Source organism: Lissotriton helveticus, chromosome 1_2 (assembly GCF_964261635.1).
Source record: "Lissotriton helveticus chromosome 1_2, aLisHel1.1, whole genome shotgun sequence".
NCBI classification, from domain to species: Eukaryota; Metazoa; Chordata; class Amphibia; order Caudata; family Salamandridae; genus Lissotriton; species Lissotriton helveticus.
The window spans coordinates 188574544-188591577 of NC_136058.1; the positions used below are offsets into that span (position 1 = coordinate 188574544).

The 17034-nt window shown below is 48.5% G+C and overlaps 1 protein-coding gene across 46 annotated transcripts in view; it reads right to left on the reverse strand.

Annotated features, from left to right (window-relative positions):
* Nucleotides 1-17034, reverse strand: part of LOC144799531 (uncharacterized) — a 5513712-nt gene that overhangs the window by 2732742 nt on the left and 2763936 nt on the right. For all 46 annotated transcript variants that reach the window (XR_013603860.1, XR_013603862.1, XR_013603865.1 and 43 more), the window contains one exon: nt 5883-5939. Coding sequence is in view for 43 of the 46 variants with exons in the window: in XM_078671256.1 (XP_078527382.1) it covers nt 5883-5939 (57 nt within the window). In the remaining 3 variants the exon portion in view is untranslated. The remainder of the gene's footprint in view (nt 1-5882; nt 5940-17034) is intronic.

Here is a 17034-nt window from a genome sequence, read left to right on the forward strand (position 1 = left end):
GTCACAAATGAGAGGGGGTGGACAACAGCGCAGATTCAGTAAGAGAAGAGGAATGCGAAGATTCTATCAGAACCAAGGCCAATGGTGGCCACCAGGGCCGTGGGGTTTTCAACCACCTCCGTTTGCAAAACACATGCAGGCATTTCCTCAACATCCTCAATTCTTCCAAGACCTGTCTTTTTTAGGGCAGGGCCGAGGCCGCAGCTATGGCAGAAGAAGAGGACAACAGAATGTCCAGTGGGAGACAGAGCAGACTTTCCCCAACACCAGGAGCCGGAGAGTAGCTCAGGCGACATCCAGCACGGGGGCGACAGGAACCTAATAGTGAACCTTAGCTCACGGTATTTGACCATTGATGAACAGGATGTCCTGGGAAAAGGATTGGGCTTCGTTCCTACTAACAAGGGTGACCCTTTTGAGACTAGATGTGAGTAGGAAAAATTATTTAGGAAAGTTCGTCTTCATTTTTTCTTTAGGACTAAAGAGAATGATTTGACTACAGAGGAAGACGACCGCCTAATTAATACGGGGCTACGCCCTAAATCAACATTCACTCCGCTAGCACATCAGGTCCCCTCAAAAGTAACAACATTCGAACAAGCAGTGACCCACGATGTCATGGCTTTATTTGATGAAAATCAACGGAGTTTCCAGAATCTTTCCATCAAAGAAAGAAGTGCCCTTGTAAATTTATCTCAAGATCAATCAATCATCATTAAGCCGGCGGACAAAGGGGGTGCCACTGTCATTATGGACATGGTTACCTACCATCAGGAGTGCCAAAGACAATTGGACAACACCAACTCCTATCAACGACTAGCTATTTAATTACTTTAAATTTGAAGATCAGATTTACCTCCAAAACTCGGGGACATCCATGGGGAGTATTTTTGCCCCCAGCTTCGCCAACCTGTATGTTCACTTGCTTGAACAGCATCATGTTCTCAACCATAGCAACCCGTATTTCCATCAGGTGGTGCTATGGAAGAGATACATAGATGACATCTTTTTGGTTTGGCGAGGTACGCCATCAGAAGTTAAATTATTTCATGAATGGCTCAACGAACAGAACCACTTCCTGAAATTTACTGTTGAGTTCAGCCAGGAACAACTGCCATTCCTGGACATTCTTATCTACCCCAAAGAAGGGAAACTTGAATGTGAACTCTACAAAAAACCTATGTCTAGGAACTCGCTGCTGGCTTTCAACAGCCACCACCCCCGGGCTCTATGTGAGAATCTCCCAGTGGGACAATTCCTACGGGTCCGTAGAAACTGTTCGTCTAAACCACTCTTTGAGAAACATGCCAGAGTACTTTCCAAGCAACTACAGGAGCGGCAGTATCCACAGCAGCTAGTGAAAATAGCTTGGAAACGGGCTTCAAACAATAACCGAGAGGCCCTTTTGGGCAAAAAACCTGAAAAGGAACCTTTGGATAGGCTGACTTTTGTCAGCACATTCAGTGTGCTTTCCAACAAGATTCAGAAGACAGTAGGCATTGGAACATCTTGAATGTAGCCCAAACCAGTATTCTGCCACCTCTGTTTTCCTTTAAGAAAGCCCAGAGTCTACGTGACAGCCTGGTCCACACTAGACCTAGAGCACAAGTGACAGAAACGTCTAACACACTCTGGAATCTTCCCCCAGTACGTGGTCATTTTCCCTGCGGCTCCTGCAGTGCATGCCCTCAGACTTACAAAGCTGATAGGGTGGATTTTGGCACAGGGAAACCGCGGTTGCTTAAGAAACACACTAACTGCAACACGGAAGGTGTCATATACATGATAACTTGTCCCTGTTTACTAAGGTATATTGGCCATACTACACGTAAAATGAAGGTTCGAATTAGCGAACATAAGAGCACTATTCGGTGTCATAAGCAGTCTACTTGTTTGACCAACCACTTTCTGTCTATGAAACATCAGGCAGAAGATCTGAAGTGGGTGATTTTGGAACATCCATACATTCCATCACACATAAGTGAAATCTCAAGGTTTCTTTTTATAAAGGAGCAAAAATGGATTTTCAGGCTCCAAAGTGACAGCAGAGGATTGAATGATGCCCGTGGGTGTCACTGTAGTAGGCAATATACCCACATTATCCCCATTGGTTTCAGGATTAGTATAATCTTACAAAGGAGGAGTCCTCAGATTGAGAGGCGGAGTGAGATTTTGAGATAAGGGAGATGGTTTAACTTACCTTCCCTGTTCTTGTCACAGTAACACCTTTATGCAATACCATCTGATATATAAATACCCCTCAAGACATAATGCATTTTTTGTTTAACTAACACTTTTCGTTCAACTAATACTTAGTGTAGTGACATCTTTCTATTTATGGACCAAATTGTAAAGACTGATATCCTTGTATGAATTTGCAAGAATGAATTGCCTTTGAGCTAAGGGTTGCATCCCCGTGAGTGTTCAAACGGGAGAGCAGTGTCTCTTCTTTGGGGCATGCGCGGCGATTGCTCCTGAACTGAGATCTTTTCTAACAGTATTCCCCTTAACGAATATCAATGTGCAGGCATAGGGACGTAATGATACAAATGCTATTACGATTGCACATCCCATCAAAATTTCTAATAAGGCGTATGCTTATGATTTGCAATTTGGTGGGTGCTGTGACAATCAGCCAAAATGCACATTTATAATATGGGCGTAGAATATAGGGTCTGTCATAACATAGCGCTATACATGCCCTTCAGTCACAAAAGATATCGATCTTGATACGAAGGTACATTGAGTACACTTCTTATACAGTTAAATGTGTCGTCGGACGGTATGCACTATTGAACATGCGCGAGAAAATAGTATTCCTTCTTCCGGGCATGCGCGTGTTGACTAGCGCTCCTCATACATGCCCGAGCGATTAGCTAGAGACCGGGTCGGCTATGCACATGCGCAGAGTGGCATGGCTCCTAGAAACATGATGGAGGGATCTTAATTGGCTGGTAAACGGAGGCAATCAACCAATCAGCCCCACTATAAAAACGCAAGGGAAAGTCCAGTCGGTACCTCCACTTCCTCTCGGATGCCAGAGAGAGGTACCGACGGACAGGTAAGGCTCTCGCCTTTTGGGCTATTGACACTCGGCAGAAGTGAGGCAGGTCTGATTAGTCTGTTTTGACCATGCAGATGTTTGATCTATAACTTTCTGTAATTTTCTCGTCCCATGTACTTAGTTAATATTAGATGTGGGAGGAAAGGAAACAGCACAGAGTATCTGTCTTTACTTTAATGATAATGCCATGAATTCTTCTGGTATTTTCTATGAGTATGAGACTTTTTGTTTCTTTTGCTGGCACCTGAGTAGGTTAGGCCATAGGATGATAGGATAGTGTCCATAACAAATTGTTAGGGTTTAGATGTAAAGCAATTTGCCAGGGCATATGAGACAGTGCTTGTTAATTATGTCCATTAATAATTTTTCTTACATACTAGAGCGGGGCCTCATATTCCCGAGCGGTTGCCGGGTGAGGTGAGGTCGTCTCCCACAAAAAGCTGGGTGAGTATTACTGATAGGAAATTCCTTTCTGTGATAGAGCTATTATGCTCACGATTAAGCGGAGTATAAAATACTTACGCAGTTGTGTTGTCTGTACAGTTTCTTTGTAACTATGTGGATATATACATGTAAATATGTGTTTGTTTGTGTATTTTTCTTCCAACAGAAGAAATACAATTTACTTCTTCCAGTATACATTGGGGCTCCAAGTTCCTGGTAGATACAAGTATTGTAAAGTATATTATTTAACTTTTATTTGCACATTATCATCACACCAGATTTTTTTTATGTTGCAGTAGCTTACCATCACTAGGGCCCTGAAGAAAGCCGGATAGAGTTGCCATTTGGCTGACACATGTTTACCGTCCTGCACAGCGCCATAGTGTAGCTATAGATTCAGACTACCAGGCGTGGTTTTAACTTTGACACTTGGACAATCCTCATTAAATACATTTTTTGTCTAAGTAGTTAATTTTAATTATCACTTTCACTAGTGCACTGCACTTCATTAGCTTCACCTCTTGAGCAACATTCTGGCTAGAGTTTCTTCTGATATCCACATCCGTACCGTCATTTGATGGTTTGGGCGGTGTTTGGATTGATTACCAACTCCCACATGATGAGATTCCGCCAGAAGGGTGGGCTGAAGGGAATTTCTCAGCCAGATGTAACTCATTTTATTTTTTGTATAATTCCTGTTGGTTCCAAATTACTAGTACAGAAGCACACACAGTGGACCAGGCATCTCTGTTTTGTATTTTTATATGGCTGTTTGGAGTTAGCATTAAAAGAAATATGCATAATGTTAGCCTCTGTGTCTTTAATGAAATCCAGATTCTCTTGTCATGTTATTAGGAGAATCACAATTCTTTAAATTGAGCGGGGGCCGCTCTGGCTCCCAGAAAAGCAGAGACGCGTAGATCAGACCATGCACAGGTTCTGGAGAACAGGCCTTGAAAGCTGAGGCTCCCCCGCCGTGTCAGTTGACGGAAGGGGAGAAGTTGTAGCACGCTTCGACTTCTTGTGCTTCTTGTGCCTCTTACCTGAGTGACCTGATGACCTTGAGTGATACAAAGAAGGTTTGGGACTCCTCGAGCGGGCCCTGGAAATTCCTTTCGACCATGACCAAGACATCTGAGGAGACCAGCACTCCATTGCCTACCGGGCCGCAAGCAGCTTTAAGGACTGCTCACTCAAAACCTTTGGAGCCATGTCCTGAAGACACAACAAACAAACCAAATGCGGGTCTGTTACCGGCATAGCATGGGGACAGGAGCCACAAAGCTTGAATCCTGAAGTCTTCCTAGACATAACTACCTACACAACGAGGAAAAAAGGAGTTGACAAGAAGGGAGTTCTCTTCACAGATCAGCACTTGACTGGCGCGGAAAGAACTGACATCAGCGCGCCATGGTTGATCCTATATAGATGGCACAGACATTACTTCCGGTGTGGACGACACCAACGATGTCACCTGGAACTGACTGGCACCGTCTATTGGCACGCAAGGGTATTGCTCTTAGAAAAATATTCCAGATCCACTATGTCGCCTGGAAAATTCAAAGGTAATGAATCTGTGGCATGATGTCTCTATCGGGTCTCAGAGCCAGGTAATGGTTCAATTTCTGATCGAAGCCACAGCAAGCATGCATATATCCGTGGGTGTTGGGGCCAAAAGAAATCCAGAATGCTAGAAGGGCTCGCAGATAGGTATTTTAGCACATGGGTTCACATCCAACTAACTTCTGTCTTGTGTGGGCAAAGGAGTATAATGTTGGCACTCCATACTTAACCTCAGTGCCAGGTTCTGGGTTAATATATGGTCCGGGCCACAGCATGCACGTAGATTTTAATCGAGCTGAGGCCCAAGGAAGGTGAGTATGATAGAGTTGCTCCCACATAGGTAAGTTAAGGCATGGGTGCACATCCAACTACCATGTAGTGGAGGTTCGTATAGTAAAAGCCCTGCTCTTAATGAGGTTGGGGAACTGCAAGTTTAAAGTAATGAGAGAACCACCGATTTACAACTGTTCACATATTTCACTAACATGTAAATGATCCAATCGTTCATGATTAGTTCAATCATGGCAGCCACATGTAGGACACATCAGGGAATATGGTACAATGTAATGCTCACTTGGAGACTGGGTGTCCACACCTCAGTGTCCCATTCTCTTTCTGGGGGCTTCTGAGGAGTGCTCTGGGAGATCTCACAAAATTTCCCAAGTCTTACAGGAGTTCAAAAAGATCACATAGGTCATTTTGCGTTAACGGGTATGTGAACCATATGCATGCGTTTTACATATTCTAGTAGGATAGATCTCCTGAATTTTTTCCTATCTTCAGAGAATTTTAGAAAGTCTGGAAAACCTGCCTGCCATTGGTTCCCAGCTAGTGGTTCTCGTCGACGATCTTCTTGTGTTCGCTCGTTCTGCAAGAAAAGAAAGGAATTAAAATTTAGTGATCTGCGCAGGCAAGAGGACAATAACTGTAGATGCATTTGCAGTAACAGTCAATGTTTATGCAATGTCTTTTTTCAGGGAAAGTGCACACACTTAAAACAAGCATTGGCATAGCCAATAGGTCTCGCCTTTGGGACCTTATCAGTGTTCAGCGAGAGCTATTGGCTTTGCCAATGTGTTTAAGTTACGTTAAAGAGCAGTGTGGCTGGGATAAACACCTCGTATATAAACCCGCACTGACTGTGCTTGCTCATTATGTACTGAAGGTAAGTAACAGTTACATAGAGTTGTTTTTCTTCCTTAAAGCCAAGTCACTGGAAAATGCAACCAGGGCAAACGGAGTAAACAAAGTGCGCTCCAAGCCAGTTGGCTCTCAGTGGCCTGAAAGGTACCTCTGACGTCTCAACCAATTTGGTCTGTGTGTGACCTAAGAGTAAGCAATGTTGTCTAAATCCAGATCTGTATAACCTCAGAGGTAGGTCTACTAAGATCTTAGCCTGTAATATCTGCATTCCCTGAGGGATACCTCTGCAGTCTAAGAAAGAGCCCGTAGAATCAGTGAGCCCCGAGGGAGAGCTTTGATGCCTCAGGCATGAACTGTAAGATCTATGTGCCCTGAGGGACAGCTCTGTGGTCTAAGACAAGAACCTGTAAGATGTGTGTCCCTTGACGTGTGCTTCCTGTCTGAACCTATAACATCTACGTTCCCTTGGACATATAACCCCCCTGTTTTAAGCCAGAAGCCTCTCTGTGGCACAGGAGTTTACAAGGAACGAATTTTGGCCACGTCATCTCATTGCCTCATGAGCACCATCCGCACTTTTAATTCAATAAACGGACCTCTCTTTAGCAACATGCCTGGCACCTTCTCCCGGATTCCTGGCTCTGCGAAAGTGTGAAATACAGATTATCCCCAATTCATTGCGGACTTGGGCTTGGAACACTTCGGGCATAAAAAAGGCTTTAACAGGCATTGCACAACTTGGGACCATATTACAATAATACAATGCGTGGCCTCGGCCTGTGACTGGCGTACATTGGGATCATGGACAGAATTATTTATTTTGAACTGGCAGTAGCTGTAAACATGAAGGAGGGATAAAAACAAAGTTGAAAGAAGCACAGCCGTGAAAGCGACCTTGCTTTGTTTACTTTGGAACTGGGAGACTCCAATCTGCCGGGGACCCACTGTCCGAAGAGACCGAGGAGAACCAGGGCAAAACCCGTGCGAGGAGTGGGCAAGGAACAGGCTCACTGCCTGCAAACACTTCACAAAGTTGTTTTCCAGGCACTGAAAGCGACGTCCTCAGAAATAGGAAACTGATTTTTTTTTACCCAGGCTCAGTACACGTGGCCATAGTTTTGGGCTAACTGTAGCGGGGCCTACTGAAGGGTTCAGTTTTACCCGAAGCCCAAACGATCGCTAATGGCACTGCCAAGAAGGAAGATAAGTGCCCTCTCCATGGGACTGTTCTTTGCCTCATAAGACAGGGAGAAGTGTTCACTCACTCAGTCACTGCCCCCACCCTCTCTCACCGGAACCCCCAGTTCACTAACTAATTCACCCTGCGCTGTTACTCATGGCCAACATGAGTACTCACTGGACCCAGGTACATTTTCAACACTCACTCCTTCCTTAACTCATTAACACAGAGACACTCAACCCTTTGATATTTGATATTTTGATATTTTGTGGGTATTTGTAAAGCGCGAGCGTTCGCTCCCAGGGGAGCATCATGGAGCATCACGGTCTTAACTCAAAGACCGGGTCATCGGTCCCCATCCACTTCCCTCATGCACTCAGGAGTCCACAAACTTACTCAAAAGCAAGTGCGTACCCACCCACAGTCGTTATTGGTCAATTAGTTAGTAAGCACCGCATGAAGTAAGCAGCCACACCAGGTGACATTGGCAGACATCACAGGGTTTGATACAGTTGGTGAACCCCCTCCTTGGAGCCATGCAAAGCCTTTCTGACCGTGGATAGCGCCTCGAAGTAACACAACGAAAAGATGATAGACGCCTACAGAAGGAAGACACCGGTGACCAATTGACGTAAAACAGAATAAGGGGTATTTTCTGTACCCACGAAGGATTGGCGGTATACGTAATACTTGCAGTCCACGGTGTGAGGCATCGCAGCCCAGGGCGTGAGACTTTGCGGAGCAAGGAGTGCTGTGGCCTCTGGCTCCGATGCGCCCGCCCCGGGGTGCGAAGGGTTAGAATGGCTCGCGCAATTAACAGACCACGCAGCTGTTGAAGCGTAAAAGGCCATTTATTAGGACCAGGCTGCACAACTAAACAATAACCAATAACATCTACATTAATAACAGCAAACCCCCATATCGACTCTTCCTTGCTTCACTCTCTTCACCCACTCTGTCTCATGTCTCCAACCACTCCATGCCCGTTCCGTACCTCATCCATATCCACAAATCACCTAGCATCCTACCCCGATCCTCTGGCATTACAGTCATGCCTCCAGCTCTCCACCTCATTCAATCTCCCCCCCCGAGGGATTGGTGCGCCCTCTCTTGACCCCCCTACCCCTCTAAAGAATCGCCAACCAGGGAACTCCCTGTAGGGCGGTTACCTGCCCCATCCCCATTCCGGATCCGCACAGTGCATCTTTCAACCACACCTACCTCACACCGTCCTGCAACACCAAATCGCCTCGTTCCACAACTTACGGACCACGTCCCTCATCTCCATCATATAAAACACGTTCCCCAAACATGAAAGATGCACTCCGTCATCCCTGAACAGTAAGGGTTCTTCCAGTCGTAGTCCCGCATGAGAAATAACCTTAATGTCATTGTCCCCACAAAACAGTCTCATGGCTCTGTTGAGCTTCCTCCGGGCCTTTTCAATAGCCCCATGTTTCATCGCACCCCTCCATACTGGGGACAAACTCAGTCCAGGCAATGCAAGTTCCTGCAAGCCTAGTTTTTAGCACCTCCAAGTCCCTCTGCATCAGCTGCAAGAGCGCCAAACCCGACAGCTGGACCAAATCATTCTCCCCCAAGTGTATAATCAGTAATTCCGGGCATCCTCTCTCGGTAACCATTTTTGCGAGCCTAGGCAATAGTGCCCCCCATCACATCCCCCTTTTTCCCCACCAGTGCACCTCATGCTGTTGTCCTTTGAGTCCCAGGTTACGGCCGTACACCTGTTGCTCTGCGTACTTGGATGCCCAGTGAACGAAGGAATGCCCCACGATCCAAGTGACCGTCTTGGCCCCCAGTCCACCCACGCAACCTACGAAAGAGAAATACGTTAGAACAAGCCTAAATACAACACAAAACTTCAAGCTGTTATGCTGCACCCACCTACTCCTCACTTCCGCACATACCGCTCACAGCACCTAGACTTCCACCTCCCAATCTGCCGAATCCTATCCCAAGACCACCCCAAACGGGCCGTCGCTGTCGCGGGCCCAATGCGGAAGGAATGGGTCCCAAAACCAGCCGGCTCTAGCCCCAGACGCCGTAAAGCCATACGTAACACTGCCAACAACTGCCCAGACTTCACCCTTAACCCAGACCTGGTGCAGAATATTTCACCAGACGCGCCCTGCGATGCAGCCAAAAACATTCTCCATTCAGTCACCGGACACACACCCTCGCCACCCGTCTCACACAGCCAGACCCACTTGCCTTGGCCCAACTGATCCGTCTTTGAACGCCCCAACCAAATCCCCAGATGCATGCCGTCCAATCGGATCTCATCATACCTCCTACCACCCATCGACCGCGTGCCCAACAATTCAGACACCCAAAAAGCCCCAAAGAACATCCAAACCATGCACAACCAAAAAATCCGTACCTCAAAAGAGTCATAACAACTATTCCGGCAAAACCCCAACCAGCTGAACCAACAACTCAAACGTCCTCCCGCAACACCCCTCCACCCCTCTGTCTCTCCCTACCCCAACCTCTGAGCATCCTACTTAAAATCACATCTTTTGTAGGATCAAACCCTAAAAACAGGCTACAATAAAAAGATACTCCTGCCAGTTTTCCAGATTTAGTCGCAGCTATCAGCACCCTGTCAATGCAATGTAACGCAAGCTGCCGTACACCCTGCTCCACTGCTGCGCGGTCCCCCAGAACAGAGTCCTCATGCCAACCCATGAACGAGCCAAACTCCGCCCAAGCCAGTTGGTATGTCCTTCTTGTGGTATCAGCAATAGAATGTTCAACCAGGCCTATCACTCCCCCAAGGCCCAGATGCCGTCCGGCAGCTCAGTCTTGCACTGATCCGCTCCTGGTGCCAGACGCCGGAACCTCTGCCACTGCGAATGAGACAAAGCATCCGCAATGTCATTATTCCCTCCAGGGACATGCTTGGCTCTAAAAAACACATTCAATCGCAAGCATTTCAGTATGAAACTCCTCAGCAATCTCAGCACTCTCAAAACCCTGGCCCTCTGGCGGTTAACCAGCTCCACCACAGTCATGTTATCTACGTGGAAAAGCACTGATCTGTTCTGAAACTCCGGACCCCACACTTCCAGCACTACCAGCAGAGGAAAGAATTCCAGAAAGGCAATACTCCTCCTCTGCTTCACCCAATGAGCCGGCCAGCTCTCTGCGCACCACCTGCCATCCCAGAAAATCCCAAAGCCAGCTGCCCTTGCCGCATCAGAGTAAATTTGACATTGCCAAACCGCCCACTCCATCAAAATCCAGGGACACTCCATTGAAATCCGTCAAGAACGTCAGCCAAGTCCTTAAGTCCTCCCGCACCCCCATGGAGATCCGGACCCTGCGTTGTGGAAGCACTGCCACGACATGGCCATGCCGAGCCGCCGGCAGAACCTTCGACCCGCCCTGACTACTCTGCACGCGAAATTCAGGAAATCCAATAGCCGTTGCATTACCCTCAAAGGATTCCTCTTCTCTACAATTACCCACAATAGGCATGACTGAACTTCTGCCACCTTTGCCGCGGGCAGCCGAGCCAGCCAGTGGATGGAATCTAACTCAATCCCAAGGAACGTCAGGTTGCAACTGGGGCCAGCCGCTTTTTCTGGGGCCAGGAGGACACCAAATTGCATTGACAGCTCCTCTAAACGCGACAGATCCCTGCCACAGTCCCCAGAGCGCACCTACCCCAAGAAGAGGAAATCATCCAAATAGTGAGTGACGTACCAATGCCCACTGAACCGTGTGAAGGCCCATTGCAGGAAGGTGCTAAAGAGTTTGAAAAGCGCGCAGGAAATAGCACATCCCATGGGAAAAACCTTGTCCACGTAGATGGCACCCCTGAATTGCTTCCCCAGGAGCGAGGTGGAAAGCTGACTTAATATCACATTTCCCCAGTTCCGCCTCCGGCCCACACACCAGCACTAGGCGGATCGCATCGTCCACCAACACGTAAAGCACCCTCGAGTCCTCCTCAGCGATGAAATCGTTCACAGATTGACCTTCAGGCCACAAGAGATGGTGTATTATTCGAAACTCATCCTCTTTCTTCTTGGGCACCACCCCAGTGGAGAAGTGATTTGGTCATCCATCGGCCAGTCGCTAAACGGACCAGCTATTCTCCCCTCCTCCAACTCTTTCTTCAATTTGGCAGCCACCACTTCTGGTAATTCCTTAGCTGACTTTAAATTCTCCTCCCACCTCCTCTCTCTGGGACCATGATAGCCCACCCTAATGTCCTCCGTGAAACCCCAATGAATTCGCAACGCCGCCTCCTGATTCGGGTAACACGAGAGCCACGGGGCCATGGCCTCCACCTTAACCGGTGTAGGCGCCCTTCTGTCCAGCCTGTCCCTACCTTTCGCTTTCCACCACTGTTCTGAGGGGGTGACCAGGGTAAGACACTGTGTAAGAGCATGTTTCCCTCCGCACATGGAGCACTCATGCTTAAACTTACAGGGGTAGCGTGAGCAATAGCCCCTGTTGTAGCTCCATCAGGCCCCAGTGTTATAACTGCCTGGCTTGGTTACTTGACCAGTGGTAACTGCGCCGGCGGCAGCCCATCGCCCCACTGTGGGTGGGATGCGGCAGAAAGGACCGATAAGCCATGGGCAGCCCGCTGACAGAGGGTGGACGCTGACGAGTGCGTGGATGCCATCCACTGCATCCACAATTCCTGGTCCACCTCACCCCAATGCTTGTCCGGATTAGCGCTAACCCTAGCCCTGAACTCCTCATCATAGCTCAGGCATGCAAACCCACCAAACTGCATTTGCGCCTTCCTTATTATGTCTATGTACTTCATTAAGGCTATGACCTTATCCGGGTGCTTCTCGCAGTAGATACTAGCGTAGATTAGAAATGCCGAAGTCCAATTTTCCATAGTCACAGCGACCCTGGGCCACCTGGTCAACTCCCACTGCTCCTCCTTGGAACCCTCCTTCGCCTGCACCTCCTTGTGCAACAACTTAAACACGTCCACATACTCGTGTTTCCAAATCCTACACTTAATCTTGTCTGACAGGTGAGACCCCAGGGGCATAGCCAACCCCATGTAGGGGAGCTTCTTCTGATGCTTATCGTTCGTCTTGACCCCTTTATCGTCCTTCCCGTCCACCATGTCAGTCCTAACCCCAGCAGAAACCTATTTACCATCCACCTGCTTGTCCCCTGGTGGCGGCCCCCCCTTTGGCGTCCCTCCGAAATCTCGGACAGATCCATCCTCAACGCCCACTGCCCTCCATGCTTTCTTCTTACTCCCTTTTGGCCCACGTCCCATGCTGCCCACCAAGTCCCCTCACCTAATAGTGATGAGTGCAGCTCTCCGGGCTGTCCTCTGGGGGTAGAAACCTTGGCCGCCTCCGCCTTCTCCTTGACCTGCGATGTCCTATTAACCTGTAAGACACCAAGGCCACTGTTGTCCTTCACTCCCCCTGTCCAGTCAACCCTCACCTTCCCGTCCTCAAGCTCCTCAGTCTCATCCTCATAATCCAACTCCACCACCGGATCCACATCCACAGGCGAACAAAACACCTCTTTCGCAACCCACTTCACACCCTTGCTCTTCACAGCAGACGCTCCCCGACCCCCAGCCACACACGCCGCCGTTGCCCGCTCCTGCGTCAGAGGGATGGCCGCCATGGACCGCCCTGCTGCTTCAAGCCAGCATCCCGGGGCCGTCTTGCGCCGCGCTGGGCCACCCCAAACTCTGCCAACAGCCGCCGGTTTGGAACCCCACCCGCCCCCCAGGTCGCTCCAACCTGAGTGGGCCCTGGCACATCGGGCCTCAAAGCCGTCCCTGACTTTACCTGCTGTCCCCTAGGACCTCCTGCACTCTCTTTCTTCCCCATTGCCAATCTGGCCACCTCTTTCTGCTCCGCCCACCGCTCCTCCTAAGACGTGGGAGTAGGGGGCCCTTCCACCTCATCCCTCCAAACTGCGCCACTCGGGCCGCAGTCTGTTTAGCCCATCTCGCCTCATTGAACTGCACCAGAAGCCTTTTCTCCTGGATCCTATCTTCCCACGCCAAGGCCCCCCACCTCGGGAGGGGAGAGGGCGGGCAGTAACCCTGGAACCCCACTCCAGGAGGCAATAACCATTCCTGCAGCCCCCATGTGAGGATCCCCCCAACACTATGGCACCCCTGGCATCAACCCCCACCTGGGCCTCTGCCTGCACATCCTCCCTTGCAACCCCAGCTGGGGCCAGGGTGTGCACCCTGGAGCTAGTAGAGAGGTCAATGGGAGGGTCCTGCCATTGCCCCCATTCTGCCTCCCTCTCCGTGGGTGCAGGAGCCTGCAAATCTGCCTGACAAGATGGGCCTCTCCCCCCTTCTGCCCCCCCACCACCGGCTCTACCTCCATGCTCAAAGGCGCTCCCCCTTCTGCAAAACGGGGGGCCCGCCCCCTTCGGCCCACCTTCGCCGACCTTTGACCCTGTTGGCTGCTTCCCCGTGGGCACATGCACACTTGATGCCCTGGGGCCACAAACTGCAGTGAGGGGAAAACAACATGCAAAGTCAGGCTCGTCCGCCGGCCTCTGAGCACGGGCTTCCGATGGGCCCTGCCCCGCCCCCTCACAACTGCCTGCATTCCCGGTGGCAGCGGGTACTCCTGACATGCCAGGACCGCTGCCGCCACCCCTGCTGAGGCCGCACGCGGGGCCCTAGCAAAGCCAACCCACTCCTCTCCATGGACGCCGGGCCTGAGGAGATCCTCCCACCCCATGCGCCCAAACAGCTGCAGCGCCGGCCTCACCTCGTCTGGGGACACGCCTGCCATCCTCAAACACTGCAACCCCAAGGCCAACAACACCCGAGTCACCGGCCAGCGACTCCAATAAAAGCCTCACCCATGATCTGCCAATCACTCGAAGATACTCCTGACGAAGTCGCAAAAAACACCCTCTTGATCTTAATTAAAATAACTGAACTAACTACACTCCCCTTTCAAAACTTCCCTCCCCATGGTGCCGAGAGCAGGAAGAGGAAGTTCCCTTCCTCCCCTGCGCTCTTATACCCACCCCCTAACTCCAGCCCTTCCCCTGCCTGGTCCTACCCCTTGCACAAATGACCCCGGGGGAAGACTAGTCTGGGACTCTGCTTCCCACGGGGCCCGGCATTCGGACGTCTACCAGGTCACCTCCCTGGTCAACATGTTCGTGCGGTACTGCTGGGTGAACGGCATCAACCGTCGCAGCGACGAGGAGGAGTTCTTCAAAATCCGCACCTAATGGTCTACCTCCACTGCAGCTACGAGGACCTGGGCCGGCTAGGCAGCGGATTGTTTATACTTGCTTAGCAGTCGCCATTGACAAAGCCGAATGAAGAAAAAGTGCCTGGAGTGTCACGCCGCCAGTGAAGCCTCCAGTCCAGGTGGGCGGGGCTAAAACTGGACAGGGTGCTGCGCAGCCGCGGCCGGTAGTAGGTGTTACTGCAGGGCGGTGACGTGGGGAGGGGGAGGGGCAGGGTGGGGGGGGTAGTAATGTATGGATTACGGACTTTAACAGGTAAGTAAACATATAAATAAATAAAACGAATTTCGTTGCGCGCACTGCATCGCATTTGGTGATGCAGTGCACACAACGAAATTTGTTGTATTTATTCATATATTTACTTACCTGTTAATGTCCGTAATCCATACATTACTACCTCCCACCCTGCCCCTCCCCTCCCCACGTCACTGCCCTGCAGTTACACCTACTACCGGCCGCGGCTGGTACCGCGACCCGTAAGCGTGCACATCAGAATCCGTATTGATTCCAAAAGGCCCTCGCATGGCCAGAGCAACACATGCGCGCTGCTAACGCCAGGTGAGAACTAATAAACCATTGTGAATTTCATTTAACTGCCGATCTCAACTGACTTGTTCTCCAATTGAATATAGATTTTGACAAAGCTGTAAAGAAACAGCCAAGAAAAGAAATGCGATAAAGAGATAAAGACCTGAATCAAAATGAAAATTGGGGCCTAAAGACGTGTAGAAACAAACTGCACGTTTTCGAAGCTTCATCACTATCTATAAAGAAGTGCATAGAATGAATAGGAAGGTGAGTGTATACACTACAGACGTAATACGTATTAGGCCATAGTGTAATAAACATCAGGCAAAACTATCTTTATAGTTTTTAGTTACGATCATGATCACCCGCTTCCCATTTGACTATAAATGTTTGTGAAGGTTTGAGTTCTGAGTGTGATGCTTGTGGTCCGTCAGTCTGGCATTTCAAAGCCCTAAATTTCGTTTGAAAATCACTCACAAAAATTAAACATACCTCTTTTATACAACGGTCCTGGTTACTGAATTACTCTAATCGTTTTGCGATTTGAATCACATTATTTTAAAATCTATTTAAATGTTGACGTCTGCAAGTTCTTTCTTTTTAATCGATGGTATTATGATGTGGCTCTGGCATGATGTGCATGTGAGTTCGTTTTCAAATTATAATTACAGTGTCTCCTGTGGAAGATGGTAAAAAAAGTTAATTCATTTCATGTTACACATTCCCGATAGTCTTCCTACCCTTTATTGTGCAAACTTATGACTTTTGTTTGGTGCGCAAAAAATGGGTAGCCGAACCTTCTATGGAACTCTTCCGGATCTACTATTTCAAACGTTTTAGCCCAACAGATCTCTTTTTAGATCGCAGTTAGACTTTTCAATCATGAATTGTAGTGACAATATTGCATTGCATTATAGGAACTCAGGGGCATATTATCAACACAGGCGATAAAATTATCGCTTGCTTTATCGGCAGAAAACTGCCGCTAAAGCCGCTTTTGCGGCAGTTTTCTGCCGCAAAAGCGGCTTTAGCGGCAGTTTTCTGCCGATAAAGCAAGCGATAATTTTATCGCCTGTGTTGATAATATGCCCCTCAATCCCTTTTATTTTGGCTGACAGTACAAAGATGAGCGTTTCCAACTATTTTGCTCTGACTGGAGAGTCGTTGATGTTAAATTTTAATCACTTCCGAATATTCAAGGTGCCTTATCGGCGTTAAATTGCCAATAAGCTCTACTCGCCCCCCCACCCCCCATTTTTCTTGGCTTGTACTTGATGTGAAAGAATGGAGGGATATAGCCACCAAACAAAAAAACACTTATTTCAATGAATTAAGGGGAGGCACACCTGTTTGGAGGAGAGTCAGCTCTTTTCCTGTAGGGACATTTTCTTCTAATGAAGTTTGGTATCAAGTCATTATTTCTATTAAGAGAAGCATAAAAAGCATATGCTTAGCAAATAGTTTTCACAGTTGATATTTATTGGCTTTGGCAATGCTTAGTAGTCTACCTTGGTTGCCATTGGTTGTCAATGTGTTAACAGTATCTACAATCTGGAACCTAATCTAACTTCAATTATCTTAGCATTATGTGGAGTCTAATGTTATTCATAATTCACTGTTGATAGGTCGCATGTTATGTTTGTGTTCAGCCTGACCGTCTTTCCTTCTCGTTTCTTTCCATTTGTCCTAGGTAAAATGATCGACATGGGCATTTTATTTAATGTACAGAAAGATCCAAGTTGAATTTGGTGTGCTTTCTTAAAGAAATATTTTTGCTCTTCTATGGATGATGTATATATTTGCATATCATATTGTACAATTAAGCACTATAGGTACAGGATTTTTACTTTTATGTTTG